This window comes from Mycteria americana, chromosome 4 (assembly GCF_035582795.1).
Source record: "Mycteria americana isolate JAX WOST 10 ecotype Jacksonville Zoo and Gardens chromosome 4, USCA_MyAme_1.0, whole genome shotgun sequence".
NCBI lineage: Eukaryota > Metazoa > Chordata > Aves > Ciconiiformes > Ciconiidae > Mycteria > Mycteria americana.
In genome coordinates this window covers 83,857,966-83,880,996 of record NC_134368.1, presented here as the reverse complement: position 1 = coordinate 83,880,996, position 23,031 = coordinate 83,857,966, and the positions used below count along the sequence as shown (strand labels likewise).

Genomic DNA, 23,031 nt, shown 5'->3' with positions numbered 1-23,031 from the left:
GCGGCTTTCGCAGCCGTGCAGGAGAGAGGAAGGGCAGGGGAGTACAGATCTGCGGCGTGTAGCCAGGCGGTGTGGGTTCGCTGGCACTAAGCAAACTCATCGAACCTCTTCGAGGTCCTCTGAGCACCCAGAACTTGCCTTGCTGGCAGAGGAGACCCCACCACCGTAGCCTTGATGGTCAGCTGGGTCTGCTGAGGGCAGCCACAATGAGAAGGTCCATCTGTGGCCACATAAAAAAGCCTTTCTGGCCGCAAGTGGCCCATGGCCACTGGGTGGGAACCCCCCCTATGCTGCAGGAGCAGATGCGAAGCTGCTGCAGGAGACTGTGGTCTGCAAACGAGGAATAAGGTGAGGAGGGCATTTCCCTGAAATTTGTAGGAGGATGCAAAAATATTTGGAGTTTCTAGCCCCGCAGTTCCCTGCTAGCAGCCTGTTGATGCTGTGGGGGAAAAGCTTTTAGGCATTTCTAGAAAATGGCCCTGTTCTTCTCAATGTCAAACTAGAAAGTAACACTTTGGCCTTGTGTGTTTTATTTGCTAAAATCTATTTAGACTCATAGAGGGTTTCTTCTCAGAAAGGTGCCACTATAAAACCCTCGTAACATTGCAAAACATCAGTTGGCATTCAGTCCTATATCGTTAATTCCCTTCCACTCACAGAAAAAACCTGTGGTTTCTTAAGTGACTATAGCAATGCTTTTTCTACCATGGCTCTGGGTACAGAGCTTTTCTTCTGCTGTTTGGACAGCCTTCAGTGATGGAGTGGATTTATCCTATTGTCCTGATGATTGAATGTGTCTTAAATGTCACACCTGTAAATTTAATTAGGTGATTTATTTAATTTAGAGGTGTGACATTCCCATCCCTGAACTGCTAATGCTTACTTTTTCTGTCTTTATCCTTTTTTTTTTCTGGCATGGACAGAAATGTTCTTACCAATTCAATCCATTTCCTATTACATAGCAGTAGACCTCATTTAATTAAATGCAAAGTTATAAACTAAATGGTTCCCAAATGTATAATGTTTTGAGTATTTAACAAAAAAAACCCCAAAACCCAAACCAAAAAGAAAAACCTCACTAGCAAGTGTTTGCCAAGTGTTTGTATCGGTTTGGCAGGTATTTGGAATAGGTTTTGTAACTAGAGGTACTGCTAGATACAGAAAAAATAATGTCTGTATGAGAAAATCCCCCCTTTTATCTGGGGAAATGACACAGGGCCACGTGTGTGCGCGTGTCCCAGCATCCATGGGTAGGCAGTGAAAGGATGGGTGCAGGAGCTTCTCTGGTCTTCACTGCATTGCACCTTGTAACACGTGCTGGAGTAAACTGGTCTTTCTGGTACACGTAGCGGTCGCTGAGGTGCGTACCCCCGTGGTGCTCTCCAGGTCCGTGCATTTTCACGTTGAGATTACAAGTTGGGCCCTGTGCGCACTCAAGGTCTCCTGCACTAGCTGAATGCAGTACTGCCTGGGCTAGAACTGGCATGGCATGGCAAGCTGGCCTTTGTTCTATGCATGTATACGTACGCGCGTGCACACGGCTGCCGTATGCATTTAGAGCAGCTTATGGTCCTTGGTGCCAGCCCAACTATGCGTCGGTCCCACTGGGTTGCCGTTTCTGGGTATGTTAGTTGGTCCTATCGAAATGGAGTTCAAAATAACTTGTTCAAAATAACTTACTCGAACAATCAATCTCTTTTTTAAACTGTATGAACATTGGCTGAGCTACACATGTTGCTCATTTACCAGCACTGACAAAATAACCTGCATTTCATTATGGTTTTGGTGGTGAAGGGGGGAAAAAACATGACTGCTTGTGGCATTTCTTATCATTTTTATTCCTTGTACCACTTTGATGTTTATCTCTCATTTATTGTGAAGTTGGATTATTTTGGGTTTCCATGTATATGATTATGTATGTTTTGATGTGTGTTTTAAAATCAGCATGCTGTTGCTTTCTTAAATTAGCCAAGGTTTGAGTAGTGCATTCCTTAACCCAGTCTTAATTCCCTCTGTTGCATGTGAGACCATGCCTCTTTTTAGAGAGCAGTAAACGATGTAGCACTTAAAAACTTACTTAAAAATACTGATTTCAGGAAGAGCGGGAACGGCTGCATGGCTTGCTTTGGCTTTAGGAAAACATTTTTTTTCTGTTCTGGCCTTTCAAACAACGGAGTCAGCCCCCAAAGCCCCGCTCATTGTTATTGCACCCCATCCTCAGCAAGCCTGTGCAGGTATTTCGGGACTGGGAGCGGAGGTACCGATGTCCTGCCCTGGCTAGTGGCCTTCTGCCGGGTCGGCAGAATTAGTCGCCTTTGCCGGAGGGATGCTGTCAGTCATGGCTGCGTGCACGTAGCGTGCCCAGGCAATAAATAATGGGTAATTGAAACGTAGCCTGAATTGTTTGCTTTCCTTGCCCTTTCTCAAGATTTGAATATCCGACCCGTCGTTTCGCTGTGCCCCGGGGTGCGTTACGCGGCATCGTGACGAATCTTTGCCTGGAGCCACCTGACAGGGTATCTGTGCACGTGAATGGCGTGGTTGAAGTGGAGGGAGTCAGTCCGGGGAGCCCAGAGAGCGTCTTGGCTTCTGACTTTGGTCCAGGGAGCTGCTGAGCGGCGGGGGCGAGCGCCCGGGCTCAGTGCTTATTTCCTTAATGGCTGTGTCAGGATGCCGCGTGTGGCCCTTCCTGTGATGTACGGTATGCATGCAAAGAGTAAGTGCTGCAATTAAGGGTCTGAAGTTAATTTCTGTATGCCGCTCTGGTGTTTATTCCTCTGTTTCTGTGAGCATGGGGAGGGAAACCATTTATCAGCCACACGTGTTTACTCACGGGCTCATAATGCCGTTTCCCGTGTTGCTGGTTTTAATGAATGTTCTGCCCAGGTACTGATGGATAAATCCTACTGCACGTCTGCTAAAAGTGGTATTTGCAGCTCTCTTCCCAAGAACGAGCCATTTCTTTTCAGTAGCGGTATCATCTGGACTTTGCCGAAAAGTTAAGATGTAAGCACGGTAGGTAACACGTTTCCAGACAATGCCTTATTGTCTGCACAGGCGAGCACAAGCTGGACGCGGAGAGCTTGCATACCTACTTAGAATCAAGATTAAATTACCAACCTTTTTGGCATTTTCATGTAAAATGTTCTTTATTATGGTCTTCTCATAGCTAAAGCATGAGTCACTTGCAAGCCATAATAGATTTTGGCTATGCTGCATGATGAAGTGTTCTGGATGCAGTGAAACATTTAATCAAGACTCCAGGCAGTGCAACTCCCAGTGGTCACCTTAACAAAAAAAAAAAAAAGGGGGGGGGGGAGGAGAAGAAACAAATTATGGCAGCTTTTCTTTGCAGCACTAAGATGAGTATTTGTTAGAGACAACACAAGAAAGTGACATATTTTTAATTTGAAATAACGATGAAAGCAGATTTACACCGGATTTAAACTAGATATAAGGAAGAAATTATTTACATGAGGGTGGTGAAACACTGGCACAGGTTGCCCAGAGAGGTGGTAGATGGCCCATCCCTGGAAACATTCAAGGTCAGGTTGGACGGGGCTCTGAGCAGCCTGATCTAGTTAAAGATGTCCCTGCTCATGGCAGGGGGGTTGGACTGGATGACCTGTAAAGCTCCCTTCCAACCCAAACCGTTCTATGATTCTATGATTTTTCTGATAGTGTCAGTTAAATCACTGAGTTTTTGAAAGCACTCTGATCTCCCAGCATTTTTTAGAAAATATCAGTGCCTTATAAAAGTGAGTTGGTTGCAAAATGTCAAAACGCCTTACTAAACTGTACTTTACAATATGTTTTTAACTCCAGGGAACTTACACAGTCTTAATATACTGGAATTAGAGCCCGCAGATTAAAACTACCTGGGAAATTCCAGCATTACATATAAATCTTATTAATCGTGTTTCCATGCATGTTTGTTTGATGGAGAAAATGAAACATTTTGACAAAATGCATTGAGCCTGAAGTTTCCGAACAATTTCAAGGCTGGTAGTCGGTAGTAATTCCTGATTTTGTGAGGGAAAAGGAAATATTGCTATAATCCCTGTTCTAGATGGGCTCAAACTGTTGTCTTTTTCTGGGTCAATATTTGATCTGCATTGGGGTGATTGGAGTGGGCAGTTGTGTAGCCCAGGACAGCTTCCACATCCTCTCTTTCATTAAGGTACTCTTGAGCTCAGACACCGAAATTAAGCCTTGTGCCCTGGTCTCCTTCTGTGGCGGGATCCTAAGTGTCTAAGGTCTAAGTGTATGGCTGACACATCCATTTATTGCCTAAGCGCTTGTCACCGTCACCTAAAATTAGGGACTTTGCCTGAAATATTCTAGGAGGAGTTTGGATTATATTCCCTATACTGATTTTTTTTCAAAGGTGTTACCCCAAAACTCAAAGATCAAGTGACTGCTGCTGCCCCTGGACATTCAAACTTGTCTTTTTTTTTCCAAACAGTGCCTTTTTAGAGGGTGGTTTTTTTCACATTTTCTCCCCAGCTGCAATCTTCCCACTCTTAATAGTGGGATTCTTAACAACTTGGTATTTCTATTTAACAGGTTTGCTGGCCTGCAGCACAATAGACTAATGCGATTTTTATTGTACTAGCATGCACTGGGATTGTTTGCCTCCTGGAAAATGGGATATTCAGGTGCCTCATTCAGCCTCTGTCTAAGCAAAAGCTATTGCCTTGTCCCAAGACATTTTCTTTATAAATGGGCTTTCCATCTTGTTGTGGAAATTGTAAATATGCGTGGTCTGTAGTTCAGGTTTTCCACCTTCCTGAGCTCTGCTTTTATTGGTTATTCAAGTAATTTTAAAACATAAGTGTTTATTTTTCGCCCCCATGCTTACTGTTTCCCAGTATTTTAGTTAGAGCAAGGTGGGAAACTGGTTCAGGATAGCCTATGGGTTTTTATCATTATTAGAAACACTATTTTAGAGATTTTCTCAGAATATCAAGAGTTTGGGATTTTTTTAAAAAAAGGATTTTTCTTCTTTTCTTTCTGGAAATGCGTTTTTGCTTGCTTGTACTTTGATACTTCATCTTCCCTTGCCTTCACAGTTTGGAGGAAGCACGCACGCACTGGTCCTGCAAACGCTTAGTTTAGCCATAACTTCACTGATGTGAGTAGCCAATATGATTACTCCATCAATAAAAAAGGAATCTACACGTACATGTGTGTTTTTCAGGCTAATCCTGAAAAACATTGTTTGCTGGATGAACAAAAAGGCCGAAGTGATGGAGGCAGGAGAAAAATGGCTAGTGTTGGCCAGGTTCTTCAGTTAGTTACATGGATGTGATAAACTAGTAGTTGAATTTTTCTCTTTTATCATCATGAATGATATTATTTAGAATATTTACCAAGGGATGGGGAATAGAATCCTTTCACTTGTATTCTGTTAAAATTGGTAACGCGCTGCCACGGTCTCCAGCAAAGAAGAATAAGCTCCTTAATTTTTTTAAGGTGAAGGACCATATAATGGCTTAAGAATAAACAAAGGTCTTCAGGGCGCTGTGTGCCCATGCTGCCTGTAGATTAGACGGTATCTCTTGAGAGAGGCAGCGAACATCACGGCAGCAAGCAAAGGGAAGAAGAATGACTCAACAACGTATAAACTGAAAGAAAAGCTGTTGCCTTTCCACTCTGATCTTTAACCAAATAGCTGTAGCGTTTGAAGAAGTATCGAACGCGTGAGACATCTGGGAGTTCCTTTCTTCTTAGGTCGTGTTCTACCTATAGATCTCTGATCAAGCGTGTAACATGGATCGGGTGGGTGCAAGCAAGAATTACTGCATGCGTTTGGGGACTCCCGCTGAAACTTGCTGCTGCCGCATGAGCTCATTCAAGTTTCCTGCGGCATCTTTTTTTCCCCTCGTTTTCATTCGATAGGTGGAAGAACGTTAGAAAAGTATTCTGTCTATAACCCTCCTCACCTTGAAATAAAAGAAAAATAAATGTTAATAAGTGTAATAAAACAGACGGATAGATTCTGGCCAAATGAGCCCATTGGTTTACAGAAGGTGTTACGACTGGATAGAATTTGGCACGTTGCCTTCCAGTGCAATGTTTTATTTTACATACCTTTTTAGCTCATAAACCCAGTAAGTTTGGTCACTAAAATAATTTCTTGTTCCAGAATAAAACTCTCATGTTAAGCTTTTTATGTTGAGCATGGAATTTGTCTAGCCTGTTCAGTAATAATTGTCTGGGTTACTAGTATTTTTGAAGTGGATTGGTACTTTTGCTCTAAGAAACAAAACTTCGTCTTTTAGCAACTGTTTCTTAATTCAACAAATTATTTTGAATAAGTACAAGAATAGGCTATTCAAATGCAAATTCATATTCATTTTGGTTAACCAAAAAAAGAATCTTTTTTTTTTCTTGGTTTCCATCATAATTGAGTGTCTCCTTGCCCCCCCCCCCCCCCCCCGAATAAATTGCTTTCAGAACCGTGTACAACGTATGAAGCTATTGAAGACTTTACACTGCAGCATCACTCTTTGTAGAGTCTCTTTCACATAGCCTCCTCATAAATGCCATCAGTTAATTCAAAGAGGGTATTTTCTACTTTCTTCAAAGTAAAGACAACATTTTGAAACAACAGGGAGTTTCCCAGTGACTTCTTATGTTCAGGTTCATGCCCTAAATGCTTAAACAGATACTGTATGCTTTAGGAAGTGAGGTCCTGGTGTGATTCCTTCTATCTGTTAAGACCTGAGGTTTGTCTGAATGGCGAAAATAACTCTTATTTTTCTTACATCTACATTTAAAGTAAGTTGAGGCAAAACTGTTTGAGGTGAGTGCTGCCCCACCTCAATATGTTCTGCCTTTGTTTACGGCGAAAAAAACACAAGAGACTAATTTGAGCAGCAAATAAGAATCTTAACAAGATCAAGGTAATTAATACTTCCTCTGCTTTGAAAATGTCCGTGCCAGCAGGCTGCAGCAATCACATTGTCGCGGATGAGGATGGGTTGACCATCTGTAATAGTGGCAGGGGCATGGCATTATTGTGAGAACGTTACTAAACCTGCAGAATGAGAAATTTGATTCAGACGGGGAGGGGGAAATTTGTGATATTGTTTGACTTGCTACTTTTGCTAATCTCTGTGGTTTGTTGCATGTCTGTATTTTTGCGTCTTAGTTTAATATAGTTTGAATTGAACATAAAACGAACACAGAAACAAACAAAAAAACTCAAACAAAAAAACCCACCCAAAGTTAGTTTGCATAGAAATTGATTTGTAAAATTATTGTGTTTATTTTACAAGGCATAGTAAATAAGCAACACGTATTTTTCTGCAGAATAAACTGTGAGGGAAAGCTTTACTTTTCAGTCTTTTTTTCTAGATGCGTTAAACATGTGAGGGAAAAGCGTTATACTAGAATTTGTACAAAAATAAAGTAATTTTGTGGAGATTTACACACACACGCAGATACAACAAAGCTTTCTGACTTCTTCATTTCCCCTTCAACAAATAAAGCAAGGCAATATTTTGAATCTATTCGTCAGTTTTCCATCACAGTCTTAAAAGATTTAGAAGTGTCTGTGACTATTTATGTTCCCATGGCTTCTGCAGAAATTCAAGGCTGTTCAGAGGAGCAAAGCCCACATCAGTGCCTGGACCACCAGAGAGAGCAATTTAGAGAATTAAAAGGCGCAAACGTGCTTCACTACCTTTGCTGCTGCTGTGTTTTATTATATTTGAGTCCTCTGAGTGACAGTAAGAAGTTTTGGGTCCTATATTAAAGGTACCGTTGATATAAATGGGAATCGAGGATTTGTCGGGTGGAAAGTTGTGAAAGTTTTTGGTTGGAGACTGGCCACCGTGCAGTAGTTCGAGCGGTCCAAGGAGCACTTTCAGGTGAACTGGTTTGTGCCTCTGGCTTGCATCCTAGAGTCACATTGGCTAACAGGTTTGAGGTCAGGCAAGAATATTGCCCATGTTGGATAGATTTGGAGAAGGGGGTGGTGGTTATCACTTTCCACGTAGCCTGAGCGTGTTGCTTCCTACAGTCATACAGGCGTTGTCGCCTAATGGTTCCTTCCTCTTCCAGGGACCAAGGTTTGGACAAATCCCTTAAGCTCCCTTTTCTTCTTCCTGTGGCATATTTCAGGTTTTGAGGCCTTTGGTTTCCTAGATGTTTATTCTTGTACTTGCTGTTGTCGCTGGTGGGTGTTTTGCCATCGGTGCAAGCTGAAAGCACCGCGCGCGTTCTGTAGACCCTTCTGAACACGATGCCTGTGGTACAGACGGCTGGTAATACTGCCATGACCGCCTTGCCTTGCCTTCATTAAGTCTGAGGCAGAATTGCACGTAATTATTAATTGGTAGCATGCGATGTTAATCAAACTGTGTATTTCAAGAATCCGAGTGACACACATTGATGTCTTGATGCAAATGCAATGTGGGATTAGAAAGATAGAGGCAGTTGGTTGGGGAGAGATTTAGTTTAGATGTTTGGTTAAAGCTTTGTGGATTTTTTTTCTTTTTCCTCCCCGGTAAAGATGTGATAAGACATGCTGAAATCTTCCAGTGCCCTGTGGCAATGAAGGACTTTGTGGTTGTGGTTGTCCTGTGAGCTTCTGCTTGGGGTCGGAACTTCTGAAATAATTTCAAAGTGAAATTAATTTCTGAACTCCTGAATAGAAGACTGGACATTCAAATTACACCCGAACTCGTTCAGGATGTATACTTTCTTAAATGAGGCCTTTGGCATAAAACTTAACGGACTCTTGCATTTTGGGGAAAATGTGAAGATTTCTCTCAAGTCTTTCTCAGGGATGTATTACTTGAGTGAAATTTCTGCAAATGGGCACATCGCAGGATCTTATTCCTTAGGTTTGCAGTGCTGTGCGTAAGCTGAAGTAATAAGTTATGACAGAAGTAAAAAGATAGCTTTACACAGGGATGCTAATTAGCCATCATTAGCCATCAGCTCACTTAGCCAGCAGTGAATTATGAAGCAATATGCATCATCTAAGCCCTGTGGATAAATAGTAAATCATGGTGTAAATGCTCTTTGAAAATATTGTGGTCTGTTTCTAAAAATTTCCTTTCCTTATTTGAGAATTTCTTATTTTTCCACCATCTAAAGCATGTCTTCAGTATAAAATACAGTGTCTTTGTTTATTTGTGAGCAGATTTTTCAGGATAAAATTACTTCCTCTATTTTCTTCTCCTTTTTTTCTGTTCTCCGGAATCTGACTTTAATTTATTTTGTCCCACAACCCTTAGCCATCTGTATTCTTGGATTCTGACTATTTCACATTATGCAAGCTGTAGGCAATGCACGGCTCCTAACCCAACACCCCAGAACTTGTCATATATTTTTCATATGATTTTTACAAAGGGCAATCTCTCATCATGAAAATGGGTTCTGGTGGTGAAATGTCACCTGCAGCTGAAACATTAGCTGTGCGTGACATATATGGTATGAATAAATAAATTGCAGAGCTGTGCAGCTGCTTTACCTTGAAACCGTATCTGAGGAAATGCTATACTTTGAGCAGAAAAGCGTCCAGAGTTTGCTGTGCCAGTTCATGGGGCAGGACCCGCTTGGCAAGGATAGCTGGCAAAATCCGTCGTCTGTCATTTCCACTGCGTCTCTCCCATTTCTGTGATTAATTGTCGCCCAGATGCAGCGGTCACCGTGAAAACCAACATAGGCTGGTTTATTCTCTGCAAGCTGGTGTCTGGTTAGTTAGTTGTCGAATCGTTGCGCGTGATGCTCCGGTCAGCGCTTCTTGTGCTTCTGTTGTCAGGGATTTAAATTTGGCAAGAAAACCTCCTGGGTTAATCTGTCTCAGGCCGTGAAGTGTTTTATGTACTGTTTGTGAATGGTCAAAGGCATTAAATACGGTATAAATAAATAATGGCCGCCTATGAAAGGCCATGCAAGCCCTATAGGAACAGTGTTTTGTCTGCACTTCCAGCAAATATATCTATACTATTAATGTAATATTTCCTCCGTTTTTAAAGACACTTCAGTTCTCTTTAATGCTGTGGAAAAGTTCTGGCAGGCTGACGGTAACAGTAGCCTACTGTGGGCATAAATAGCGAACACAGGCTATTTGAAAAAAAAAATTAAAAGAAGAAAGCTCACTTACTCGAGGTGACTGAGGATGGCTTAGATCCCCAGGTGGAAGGTGTCTGCCTGTATGGCATATATACTGAGCAGAGACCAATGTAGCCATAATGTTCACAATGGTCTAGATCTCTCCACCCTCTGAAGAAATCCTGTTGGAGGAAAAATGCTTCTCAGGGAAACAGCTGAGCTCCTTGCAGCCTTCTCTGCATTAGAAATGTCCTCTGAGGCAGAAGAGACGACTGCGTGAGAATCAAACATACTCTCGGAGTATTTACATGTCTACAGCAATTTACGTTTTCAGGGTCTTTGATGAAGAACAGTAGCACAACACACCAAATCTGTTCCATCACAAGGTCTGGTGGAGATGTTAGGCTTTCTGAAACAGTTGCCTTTGGGCGGACAGGAGGACGGAGCATCCTTTAGGATGTGGTCTCGGGAAGCCCACAGAGGACCGATAACCCAGGGTGCAGCCCCTGAGAGCTCGAGGCAAGATGCAGCGAGTGAGCCTGGGTGACTCAGGTGTTCTGCGGGGACAGCCAAGCCTCTGTCACTAAAGCGCTTATCTTTGGGATCGTCCTGGTGATCGGGTCAGAAGGGCTTGGCAATTGGTGGTCGGTATGAAAAGAGAATGAAAAAAGAAAATATTATGGCGAGCGACCAGAAATAGTAGGAATCGTAGACTTCAGCTCACTAGGGATGTCTGCATTGATTATATCCATATATTTGGATATATATGGATATAATCATATATAACCCGTATATTTTCAACTAAGCGCAGGGAGATCCCTTGTGGATAATGGCATGGCAGGTACTGTAGGATAAATAATAGTTTGTCTGTCAGCCTAGGTATCTTCTTTAAGTCATCCATACCTTTGCCTCCCTTCCTGTGCCACAGCCCTATCTACTTTTCTCTATTCCTTGATGAGCAATAAAGACAGACTTCCTTCAGCTACTCAGTTTTCTCATTAGCAGAAACTTCAGAGTTTCGTGGCCATTTAATATTTTGGGTCCAAAACAAGCCGCTTTTTTTTTTTTTTTTTTTTTTTTCCATGATAAATGTAAACCAGCTGTGTCCTCTCTTTCTTTCTTTTTTGGAATATTACATGCCATACCCGGTAACGAGGGAAAACGGAGCTCTGCAGCTTTTTGAATTAGCGTCAGCAGGGCAGCAATCTTACTTATGAAAAACTAGGAAAAAATAACACACAACAACCTTTCAGAAACTATCATTACTCCTTGGAAAAGCATACAAATATCGCATGTGAAAAGAACGTTTGTTTAGGTGTGCATAGGCAAGGAGAGTAGATGCTAGTGGGTGCTTCGAAAGTAACGTTTAGGTTTGCAATTAGAGGAGAGCTTTGAGAGAGAGAGAAAAACAGATTATTTTTAAAAAATATATAAAGCGCAAGGCTGTTTTTTCCTCCCTCAGAACGGAGAGTTGCCAATATATAAACATTTCAGAGAGAATTTTACACCACCTCATCTTTATGTCAGGCAGCATTTAATGGTTGAATGATCTCCTGCCCCGGGACTTGGCAGCTATCCTCCAGGGGCCGACTTTGAGGATTACAATGACAGTCTATCAGTGGATCCTTTCCAATATAAACTAGACTAGGACCATTTAAAATCAGTTGCTATCAACAAGTCAAATTAACTTTATTTATGTTAGAGGCTTTCCTATGAGTATTTTATAGCAATGTGGAATTTTAGTATCTGGAGGGGCTTTTCCTGTTGTTGGTGTGATTTGGGAATGTTCTAATTCATGTGATTAAGAACAATTTACCCGATTGCTTTCAAAATTATGTGATTTGTAACATTCGGGTCCAATCAGCGTCTAACTCACAGTGCTCACACAACTTTTTCCGATTCCTGCTTTTTTACAGGTGGAAATAACACTTCAGGATATCAACGACAACCCACCAGTATTCCCCACAGATATGCTTGATCTGACCGTAGAAGAGAATATAGGAGATGGGTCCAAAATATTGCAGCTGACAGCCATGGATGCTGATGAGGTAGGAGCATGGTTTCATATTTGAATATCTGTACTAAAAATGCTATTCTGGAAATACATGTTTTTACCTGTTCCGTTATTCCCTTCGTGAGAGCTTGGCCGTGGGAGTCATTGTGGTCACGCTCTAAACTGCGTTTGGCCCGTTCACAAAACTGTGTTTGGTATCGCGGAGTCACGCACGGGCAAACACACGCACCAGCAAGTGAGACAAATACTCTGTTCCTTGAAGGCTGCTGACTGGTTTGTCTATAATGAATGAATGTTTTCCTAACGTCCCTTAATGAGTGGTTCCACTAACGGCAAAAAATGCCCCACATTTTGGTTTTAGGTGGTCTTGTTGTTATCAGTCTCATTGTACGCCATACCCGATGACTTGGCGAAGGTGCTGGACTGCCCGGCTTGTGATAAAGATTTACTGACGTTCCGTTTGAGACCACAGCTTGAGATCTAAGCTAACCTTGAAGCAGAGATGTTGTAGTTGAGCCCAGTTTCAAGGTGTGCAATAAAATTCATCGGAGACAAGCCTTGGAGAGCAAGAAAACTTTTGATAATGCCTGCTCGCCCTTTGACTAGAACTACTTAATATCAATATTATCCTTTCCTAAAGAAGGTTTTATTTCACTAAAAAGAGGGGAAAAGAAATAATGCTAAAATATGTGCTCTGTACATGAACTGGTTTGCAAAATCTTTTTGCCCGCTTAGAGTCATTACTGTGAGGACGCTGCAACTAAGGAGCAGTTAAGAAACTAGCAAAAGCCTTGGAGCAACTGATGTTAAACAGTTGGCCAGTCGGCTTAGTGAGGGATATTGCAGTTTTGTTATATGAGTCAGGCAAATATATCCACATATAATTTGATGCATTCATTTGTTTTGGAAAGGACGTTATGAGAATGTTAATCATATTGTTTCGTTCACTTGAACTGATTCTTTCCACTGGGGAAAGGCCTAAAAAGTCAATAGGAGCATGCAAAGAAGTTTGTGTTGTCATTAAATTATAGAGTTACACTTGAAAACAATGAGCAATTCTTACATTCAAATAAAAAGGTAATTCAACCCTCTCAAGAGAATTTTATTTCTGGCCTTTTTTGTGTTAGCTTGGTTAGTTGTCCTGTGATTGTTAATTGATGTACTTAATCTTACTACTACATGGGGAACCACTGGAGCACCTTCAGGAATGGTACCAATGTGATTATGAACTTTTTGTTCTTTATTTTCTGGTGGCAGCCCGACATACAGACAAAAAATAGGATTTTGGAAAGGCGCATATCTGTAACAAAAATTGTAGCCGTTTGTCTTCGGTTTAGGAAGAAGTAAATATTGAACTACCACTCTCTGCTGTGATATGGCAAACAGATATCTAAGATTTTAGCAATATATTATGCCCCAACCTCTTTTTGACCATTCCTAAACTGCACCTAATATGTTATCCATTCTGAAGCACTCCGTCCAGTGGGAATTGATTTGTTACCTTAGACAGAAATCAGTCAATCCGTTTATAAAAAGGGACGATTTCAATTTCCCTACCAGAACATTTGTAACTCAAACCCTTTACGAAGAGTCCAAGGTTTTTTAGCAATGTGCAGTTTGGGGTCGACATACGTGCCTTTCCCCCCCGCTCCCCATCCCTCTTTGAAGTCGAGGGCACAGCGAACGCTCTTTGTTTTTCGTATAATATTCCTGCGACATTACGCTTTTCTGGCTTCTTTCTTTGCACGTGCAACCCATATGCACGTGCAGCTCAGTAAAACGGCGTGCTGCCTCTGCTACGGTGCTTTCAGAATCGAAGTTTTGGTTTCAAAAGGGTAAGTGACGGAAAACTTAAAACTCAGGGCTGAGTTGCGTACGAGAACCTCTCTTACAAATATTTTAAAATGGTAGTATGAAGGCAGCAGATTTCAAACCCTTGTCTGTTATAATAAGGACGTTGTAGAGATCCGAGAAAAGATGTTAAGGCATTCTCTAGGTGCAAAGTGGTACCAAAGGCTTTAACAATTAAAACAGCTTCTAGCACTTCGCAACTTTTTGAAGTCAGTTGTCGATGAGGCATTTTCATACAGCTTTTTAGTAGGTTTTACATATCCGTATTTTGTTTTGCTTGCCCCCTAACTCACGTAAAGTTGCTAATTTGATTAAACCAGTACCACACGTGGCTGCGGTTTTAGCTGCGCTCTATTAGGAGGACGCTGGCTAGTCAAACGAGCGGTGAAGAATGGGGTCACCTCTGAAATCTTAAATTCCTATCAGATGTTTTTGGGAAGCCGCACAATTGGAGGAAAGCCTGTCCTGATGTCCCCAGCGACACCTGAGCACACAGACGCTGTGCAGGTGGAGCGCTGCTTGCAGCTCCTCAGGGCTGGGCACCTGCAGAAGCTTGTTTTCTTTCTAAATGTCATTTTATCAGTTAGCTCAGTCCGTCTCTTTGAAGCAACACTCCAGAGAACAGTTTGGCACGAGGCACTCTCCTAAGGTCAGGTAACTAATGCTTGTCTCTCATCTCACAAATATGAGCGGGTGTTTATCTCTGTTAATTCGCTTTTTTAGGCAGGAGTGTTTGAAACGCTATAGAATTTCTGCCTCCCTGATCTCTTTGATCTGTTGTTCGCTGCACAAGTGCCGCTCGCGTGCCAGCGGCAGGTTTCAGCTGTGAAACCCAAGCTCTGGCCTGGCACCAGGGGAGGGCACGGGAAACATCTGCTCGCCCAGCAAAACGCATTGCCAGGCGTAGTCAGCACGCGGGGTATGGGCACGTGTACCTCATGTTGGAGGTTACCGAACCTTCCGTGCCCTTAAGCCTGTCTTGGAAAAAGAAGGACGTGACCCCAGGGTCTTAGGTCTCTTTCTGTTTCCCCTTAAAGACCACGGTCAGGCTGCTAAGAAGCAAAATTTATAGGTGAGTACTGGCTTTTGAGGGAGGTGTCACCCGAGCTGGTGCTGGGTGCCCTAGCCAGCCGCCTGGGTGCCCTGGGCCACCCTCTGGCTGCAGCGTCCCGCTGCACAACCCATCCCCAGGAGCTGGATGAAAGCGCAGCTCAGGTAGCATCCCTTTTTCTAGGAGACCGCAGTGCTCCTCAGAGCTGAGACCTGTAAGGCGGATTGCTTTTCTTGCTAATAATCAATGATACAGACTAGGTGCGGGTGACTTCTCTCAGTGTGTGTGATGGGGTAGGGCTGAGGCAAAATGCACTGCGTCAGTGTTTTTTGAACGGAAGTTTCCATATTTTTTTTCTAAGTTTTAATTTCCTCCTTTAAGGGGGGGAAAAAAAAAAAGGTGATCATTTTTCTATGTAAAATTATTTTTTCTTAATTTTCCTTTTAACCAACATGCTCAAAGTCCACATGAATCCTTTTTTTCCAAGGACGAATGAGATACTTTGTTTGACCCAAAAGCAAATGCTTTTGACTTCCAGCACAACCCAGGAGATCAGAACTGTGATTTTAATGACGCATGATTTGTCACTTTGGGGCTGTTTATTTACAGGGGTAAATGTATTTCCATGCAGAAGGTGGCCTTTGAGGGGCTGCTGCAAGCATGGCTCCCATGAGTTTCTCCTGACCGGGAGCTGCAGCTCTTGCCGTGCCTGCTGGCTGGCCGCCTCTGGTCCTCCCTCCTTGCATCCCTCCCTCTCCTTCTCCCTCCATCCACCTCCAGAGAGCGGGAGATGCAGAGCTGATCCCGCTGGCAGGGATTTAATTTAACCTCTGAACATAAACCAAGAAGAATAAACACTGATCCCTGTTAAGAGGGAAGATGTTACAGTGCTCGGTGATGCTGGCTTGAAATTAAAACAGGTATCCGAGCTTTATGGTATTGACTAGACGCGATCCTTTTATGAACAGTGGAGCAAAAAGTATCTGGGTAATGTTGTCATTTCACATCTCATAAATAAAAACTGTGTGCGTATGCATCTTTACCGGGGGACTGAAGCATGGACTGGGCAGGAAGGCTGTTTATTAAAGGAAACTGTTCTGAAAAATATTCGCCAAGTGCAGTTACTGGAACGATTCTTGTCTTACTGAAAATTATGATGTGGTTTTCCTGGCAAATAACTTGATTTGACCACTTCTGTTTTTACTTAGGGAGCCAATGCCCTCGTCACATACACTATTATCAGCGGTGCGGATGATAGCTTCCACATTGACCCCGAGTCAGGAGACCTGATAGCCACGAAGCGCCTGGACCGGGAGCGCCGCTCCAAGTACTCCTTGCTGGTCCGTGCTGACGATGGCCTGCAGTCCTCAGACATGAGAATAAACATCACTGTGAGCGATGTTAATGACCATATCCCCAAATTCTCCAAGCCAGTGTATTCCTTCGACATCCCGGAAGATGCCACTCCAGGTAAATAGGAAATGGCCCTAAAATTGGCTGGATTTTTTCATTTTGGCAGTCCAAAGGGACTCGAGGGGGAGGGGGGAGCAGACCTGTCTGACTTGGCCAGGAGGCAGAAGATGCCGCAGGCGTCTGTCGGATGGGGTGGAGAAACGGAGGGAATCGCATCATGCTGAAAGTCTGCTTGCTCGGAAATCTGTGTCACTAGCGAGGGCAAATTTCTTTTCAATGGGAAATAGAGAAATGGTTGCCGATCAAATAAATCCTAGATGCAGAATAGGAATTATGCCTGTATCCCAGTGGAAGCCTCTGAGTGCGGCTACTTAAAAAATAGCAAACAGAAAAGTAGGAGGAGGAACAACTTACAGGATACAAACAGTATAACCTAGCATGAAAAAGATACAATGGTGACGCTGGTGTTGATTTAGTGAGCCGTCTTCGGTGAATATGACTTACAGTACTTAATTCGTCAAGTGTAGGATCACAAAATGGGTGACCATTGAGCAGCCGGTAATACACTGATTCCTTAGTAATATTCCCTACATGCGCTCGGGTAGAACCCTAACATTGTATTTCCTGGATCTTATGTTTGACTCCTGGTTTTGACAAGGTTTTTGTAGAAAATCTAACCTTTAGATAATTAATTTTGGTTCCTAAGCATGATCACCGACTCTTAAGTTGTTTTCTTCTTTTAAAGCTTGTTTCATATGCCAAGAGTGTTTTGATGTTTCAAAGTTAGGTCGTAAGCGAGAAACTATTTAGACCAAAAAAAAAGTTTTCAAAAGCTGTTCTATATTATACGTCTCCAGATGAGAAATTAATATTTCTTGCAATAAATAGTTGCCAGTATTTTATACAGAGTGCTAGTATAAAAGCAGTATCTGCTGGTATTAGTAACTGAAGCATCTTAGAAACTTGTTCTAAAACGTGAATAAACAAAGGAAATGTAAACAACATGGTGATAGCGTTCAAGCTTTTATTAGGGCTTTGACTTATAAGCGTGGGAGGCTCAGCTTGGGACAACCAAGATTACCCCCATGCCTCCGACTTGTGCGCTGGGTCCCACAGTCACAGTCCCAAAATTCAGTGGTGTTTTGCATTAAAGGATTACAGTGCAATCAGCTGTGCCTCAGGAATCTGATCTGGAAGTAATTGAGACGTCTGTGTAGCACGGAGTGGTTTAGTTGCTGATCCCAGCTAGGCTCTTCTCTCTTGTCACTCAGAGTCCTGAGGCTCAGCCTGTTTTAGCAGGAATAACCCTGGAAATGGCGAGCATAATTCCCTCCCTTCATTCTGATGATAAGCCGTTTTCGTTGTCACGTTGCTTGAAAATAGTTAACTGTGCCGGAACGCGTGTAATTCATCTGGTTCCGCGGAAAAGAAATGAAATGATTTACCTTCTCAGAAATGAGCTGATCTTAATTATAATTAGTGTTCGAAATACTGAAAAGTGACGCTTAATTTCCAAACTTTAGTAAGATAGGTCAGTCGTGTGAACGCAGCTATGCAGAAATGAAAACAATGGCACAAATTCACAAGGAGTTGAATTTCAGAAAACAGTGAAGAACGGACCCCTATAAGGTTTCCAGTTTTCTAACCGCAGTTACCCTGCAAAGGCACTTTTTCAAAAAGTAGAGCCGGGATATTTGGTATGTACTGACATTTCAGTTTCTGCATTTAGAAAGAAGTATCTAGAAGGTTTCAGAACTTATATTTGTCTGCAGGGAGGAGAGGGTCCTTTGAGTCGTAGAAAGAAAATACCTAGCAGGAGAAAAGGTATTTTTGCCCCAGTTGATATCCAATCTGGACATGTTCCCGTTTAAGGATAAAAACAAATATTCCTGGTCATTTCTTGGGGGTTTTTTTAGTAGCCTTTCAAATAAACATCATACTGAATACTATTCCTTTCAGCTTTGACAAACCTTTCATAGTAGTTGGTTAGTAGTAGTTAGTTGAGGCTTGAATTTCTACCGGAGGGTACCTCTTATTCTACAGAGCAGCTTGATGGTGAGCTGACTCTGACCACGCCAGGGAGCTGCCTTTTGCGAGGGACTGATTTTGCTGTCCTGTCGTGCTGCGCAGGTTCCTTGGTGGCAGCCATTCTAGCCACTGACGACGACTCCGGTATCAACGGGGAAATCACGTACACCGTAAGTGAAGATGATGAAGAGGGTATCTTCTTCCTGAACCCCGTTACCGGAGTCTTCAACCTGACTCGCGCGCTGGACTACGAAGCGCAGCAGTATTACATTCTTACCGTCCGCGCCGAAGATGGGGGAGGCCAATTTACCACCATCAGAGTGTACTTCAATATATTGGACATCAACGATAACCCGCCCGTGTTCAGCATGACCTCATACAGCACGTCTTTGATGGAGAACCTGTCTCCAGGATCCACTATTCTCAACTTCAGCGTCACTGATGCAGATGATGGTAGGCGTTTCCTCATATTCCGTATCTCTGATGATAAATACGTATTTCACCTTAGCGACATATTAGAAGACCTAGTAGAAAGGGCAAATTAGGGCTATCCTTAGGATGTCATCATATGCTTAAATTCACTGCACGCTGTGTAAATAGAAGTTATTTTTCTCGTTTTTCACATTAGGTTCCTTATTTTTATTTGTGATAAATTGAAAATACAGTCAAATACTGCTTTTAACTGCTGTTGCGGAAATGAGTTGCAGAGCTGTATTTTATCTAGAGCGTGTTACAGCAGTTGAACGCCATGATTTCTCCCCTGGTGCTTAGGTTGCACATTTAAATTAGACCTAAGTGTTCTTTCAGATTGGCTTTTTCTTGAAGTTTATAATATATTCTAAATAAGGTTCTGGTAATATGAGATGTAATCTGCAATCATCTTAAATGTGCTGTAACTTTTAAGTATATCATGAAGAGAATTGTGATCTACAGGGTATTGATAGTGGAGGTTAAAAAACTGATTAAAAGAGATTATGGGAAAATTTCTCATTCAAATAAGCTTTAATCTTGGGATTATTTATGGCGTCTAGAAGGTGTTAATGTGTTGGAGTATAAAAGATACAATCTTTATAGCTTGCTTAACCATTTTGCCATACAGTTTATGTCCAAGAAAGAATAATTATAGAATATAGCCATAAAATACATAAAAATCATTCCAGAGCATACTGCATTTTCTTAAGTGTCCACAGACATTAGTCAGTGTGACTTAATAGAAAATTATTCATAACAGTCATAGTGACTTTACAGGTGAAGGTTATTTTTGTGACATGTTAAGCAACCTTGTCTCCTCTCAACTTGACACTGGCTCAGCAAAGCCCATAGAAATGTCTTACACTGGAATGTGTCCTTCAAGCACAAAGCACCTACATGCTTTGAGGGATCCCAGTTTATGCACGTAAAACGACCGGGCTGATCAAGATTATTCAGTAAAACAGTTTTTCCTCAGGAAATGCTGAGTTGTTGAACTCAAACATTTTTGTGGGAACATAAATTCTCTGCTGATGGATAGAACTTTCCATGGTAAAAATTGTGCAACTGGTTTTGAGATCAAACTGAGAAAGTGAGCGAGAACAGATGCCATAAGATAAGCCAACAAGTCAGAAATTATAACTTGGTGATATTGGCTATTCTTGCACGGATCTGTCTTTCAACGCTCTTGTTAAAGCTTTTATTTTATGTAAACTAACTATGAGTTGGAGGAGGAACTTGTGCTTGCATCATGCATAGCCAGGGAAGGGATTGTTCCTTCAGACCTGTAGGTAAATGGGTTTGTGTCTAATCTATCTCCTCTTCTATTTCTTATTTTCCCGTTAGGAGTACAATGCTTGGTTTCAAATCTTTTTGGAAGTTAATTTCACTTAACCGTTATGGCTCTGTTTTCCTTTTCTCTCGCACCTCATACATTAATTTCCATCTGCACACAGTGGACGTGAACTATATCATAGCACTGACGTATCATTTTACATTCATCATGCACTCAATTATCAAGGAACCAAATGAGTATTTGAGGAGCAATGCAATGAAAAGTCAGATATCTTGCCTTTTCTATTTTCTGGCACACTTACTTTTCTAACAGGCTGGATTTAAAATTATTAGGGCAGAAATTTCATTCCAAGAGCGTGCCAGGTTGAGTTCCCCCATAGGACTGTAACTTCAGCAAATGTTATGATCTATTGGTGTTTCTGTTTCAAGTCCAAACTTGTTATCCTGTGTCATCTTATATTTATCTAGAGTACAGAAATAGCTGGTACTATGCTCCTCTGCATGTGGCTCTCAGATAATGCACTCAGTGTACACAAATATAATTTCGTTGATTATTTATATGACCCCATAGTTTGAAGGAGCTCTGAAAAGACATTGTTTTAAAATGAGGTATGCCTGTTGTTATAGGATGAACACTGATAAAAGACAAAAACATGGTGATAGTGAAACTGCTCCCATTTCCATTTTCTTGTTCGACACACCCCTTGGGAAACAGTAGCTGTTTATCTCAGCTTGGACAGTTTCATATAGAGATGCATAGTAAATATCACCGACAGCTCTTGGTTATTTACAGGGCAATAAAGAACTCGGTTTCCTTAAATACATTCATTTTGAGATTCCGATTTTAATTTTTTCCACATTGAAATAACAGGAAAAATCTCAGGGCAAAGCACACGCTTGTCTATTTGTTAAAAAGTATAGCAAGATATTCCTCCAGGCAAAAACTAGTGGGATTTCCCAGTTAGACTCTACAGGTATTTACAGAATGGGAGGGGGGAGTAGGATTTTTTTTGTCTCATTAGTAAATAAATAAAAATAGAAACAAGACCCTTAAAAGAGCATCATCATGAAATTGGTGGCTCCATGTCTGAGCTCTCACTCAGAGTTTTATCAGATTAACCCTCAGATTAAATACACCCAAAGCTCAGCAAAGCGGATGGCCCTACATTCTCCCTAAGAAAAGCCCAGCTCCAAACCAGGGGAGAGGGGATGGATGAGGCGCACAATGCTGGCTTGGCATGCTGCGTTTAAAAAAGAATACTTCCTTAAGTGGCAGTCCTGGCTCCACTGTTATTTAGGCAACTCTCCTTCTGCTTCACAGTTTAATCTATATAAGCATTAGCAGCATCGAAACCTATGAGAATACAGGACAAGGAATGAAAAGGTACGTGGAGGTGAGATAAAGAAGAACAAGCAGTAAATTTTGTAGGAACAAACACCACCATAGAAAACACTGGGGAAAAAAGAGTATTTTTAAAGTAATTTTATTCCGTAAGATCTAATTCCTACCCATCTCCACAGTCAATTGACAAAAATCTTGAATTGCCAGAAAGTACTTTACTGAAATCAGAGGACTTTCATCCATATGATTAGTTATTTGAAAATACAGCTGAACAAAAAATAGACTAGCATTAAACTTTCACAGTGCTTCACTTGATCAAAGTAATGTAGAAACACTAATATCTGGCATATAAAAGTATTAATTTCTTTAATTGCATTAAAATATTTTGTCTTGCTCGTTTGGTTCTATTTATTTTATAATTAAGTTCCTACGAGAGCAGAGGAGAGAGGGAAAGATGCCAATTAGAGTAGCCGCTGGGGGAAAGACAAGTAAGACTAGAGTTCCCAAGTCTGAGCATAATCAACAGCAGAGATTAATAAATCTAATGCAGGAATAATTTTATTATCAAAGCGATTCAGTCGGAGGGTAAAGAGCTTCTGAGTAAAAATGGCAAAACGCACGGCGAAGTAATCAGCTACTTCAGCAGACAGCTTGGTTTGTTTGCAGGAAAAAAGTGAGTTTGAGGGGTAAATTAGTAGCGAACAGTCTGTTACTCTACTAATCCTAAATCACAGTCTTTATGACCCAAAACAAGAAAACAAAATTTTCAAAATTAATTAAAATAGGAGTGAGAGAGGGAGAGATGAGAGAGAGAGCGAGAGATGAGAAAAGACTCATTTCAATTAGTTGTTCCCCAGAATTAGTTGTTTAGAGTGAACTCTGGAGTTGAAGGGGTAACGTACATTTGTTTCCTGTATGGCATGTTTCAGGTCATTTCACAGCCTTGTTGTGATTCAGAATACATTTCCCTTACCAGACTTATAAATCTCTCCCTTGACCATAATTGCTAGTTATGTTTCGATCATAAGATGAGGGCTGTTCATCTGATATTTTGGAATACCATGCCATATATGGGAAGCATACCTCTCTCCAGTACTCACTCTTGGCTTGCTCCAGCTAGGCTTGGGAGTTTCTGGTTGTGGCCTTTTTTAATTGGGTGGAAGAATTCATGAAATAATTACATTAATAATAATGTTGCTTAGTTGAACTGGGGAGAACGGAGGAAAACAGCTGTTCAGTGAGCAGCAGAACTATTGAGTCTTGGTTTCTAAAGGAAAACCCTTCAAAACCTTTATCCCTAACCACTGTAGATGGGCAAAAATTACGCGTGTTGCCACCGCGCAGCTCCTGCTGAATGAAATGCCAGCCATTCCCTTCGCGGCCGCTCCAATGAACATCCTTCCCTCTCTCTCTCTTCAACTCTTGTCGAAAAATAATTATTTCAAAGGCTTCTGCTCCACTGTGAAACTTGGCTGAAATTAGCTGATGGATTCAAAA

The 23,031-nt window shown here is 41.7% G+C and overlaps 1 protein-coding gene across 1 annotated transcript in view; it reads left to right on the top strand.

The window, feature by feature from the left end:
* Nucleotides 1-23,031, top strand: part of FAT4 (FAT atypical cadherin 4) — a 150,767-nt gene that overhangs the window by 66,125 nt on the left and 61,611 nt on the right. The window contains exons 2-4 of the mRNA XM_075501121.1: nucleotides 11,988-12,119; nucleotides 16,196-16,457; nucleotides 18,531-18,881. Of these exons, the coding sequence (XP_075357236.1) occupies nucleotides 11,988-12,119; nucleotides 16,196-16,457; nucleotides 18,531-18,881 (745 nt within the window). The remainder of the gene's footprint in view (nucleotides 1-11,987; nucleotides 12,120-16,195; nucleotides 16,458-18,530; nucleotides 18,882-23,031) is intronic.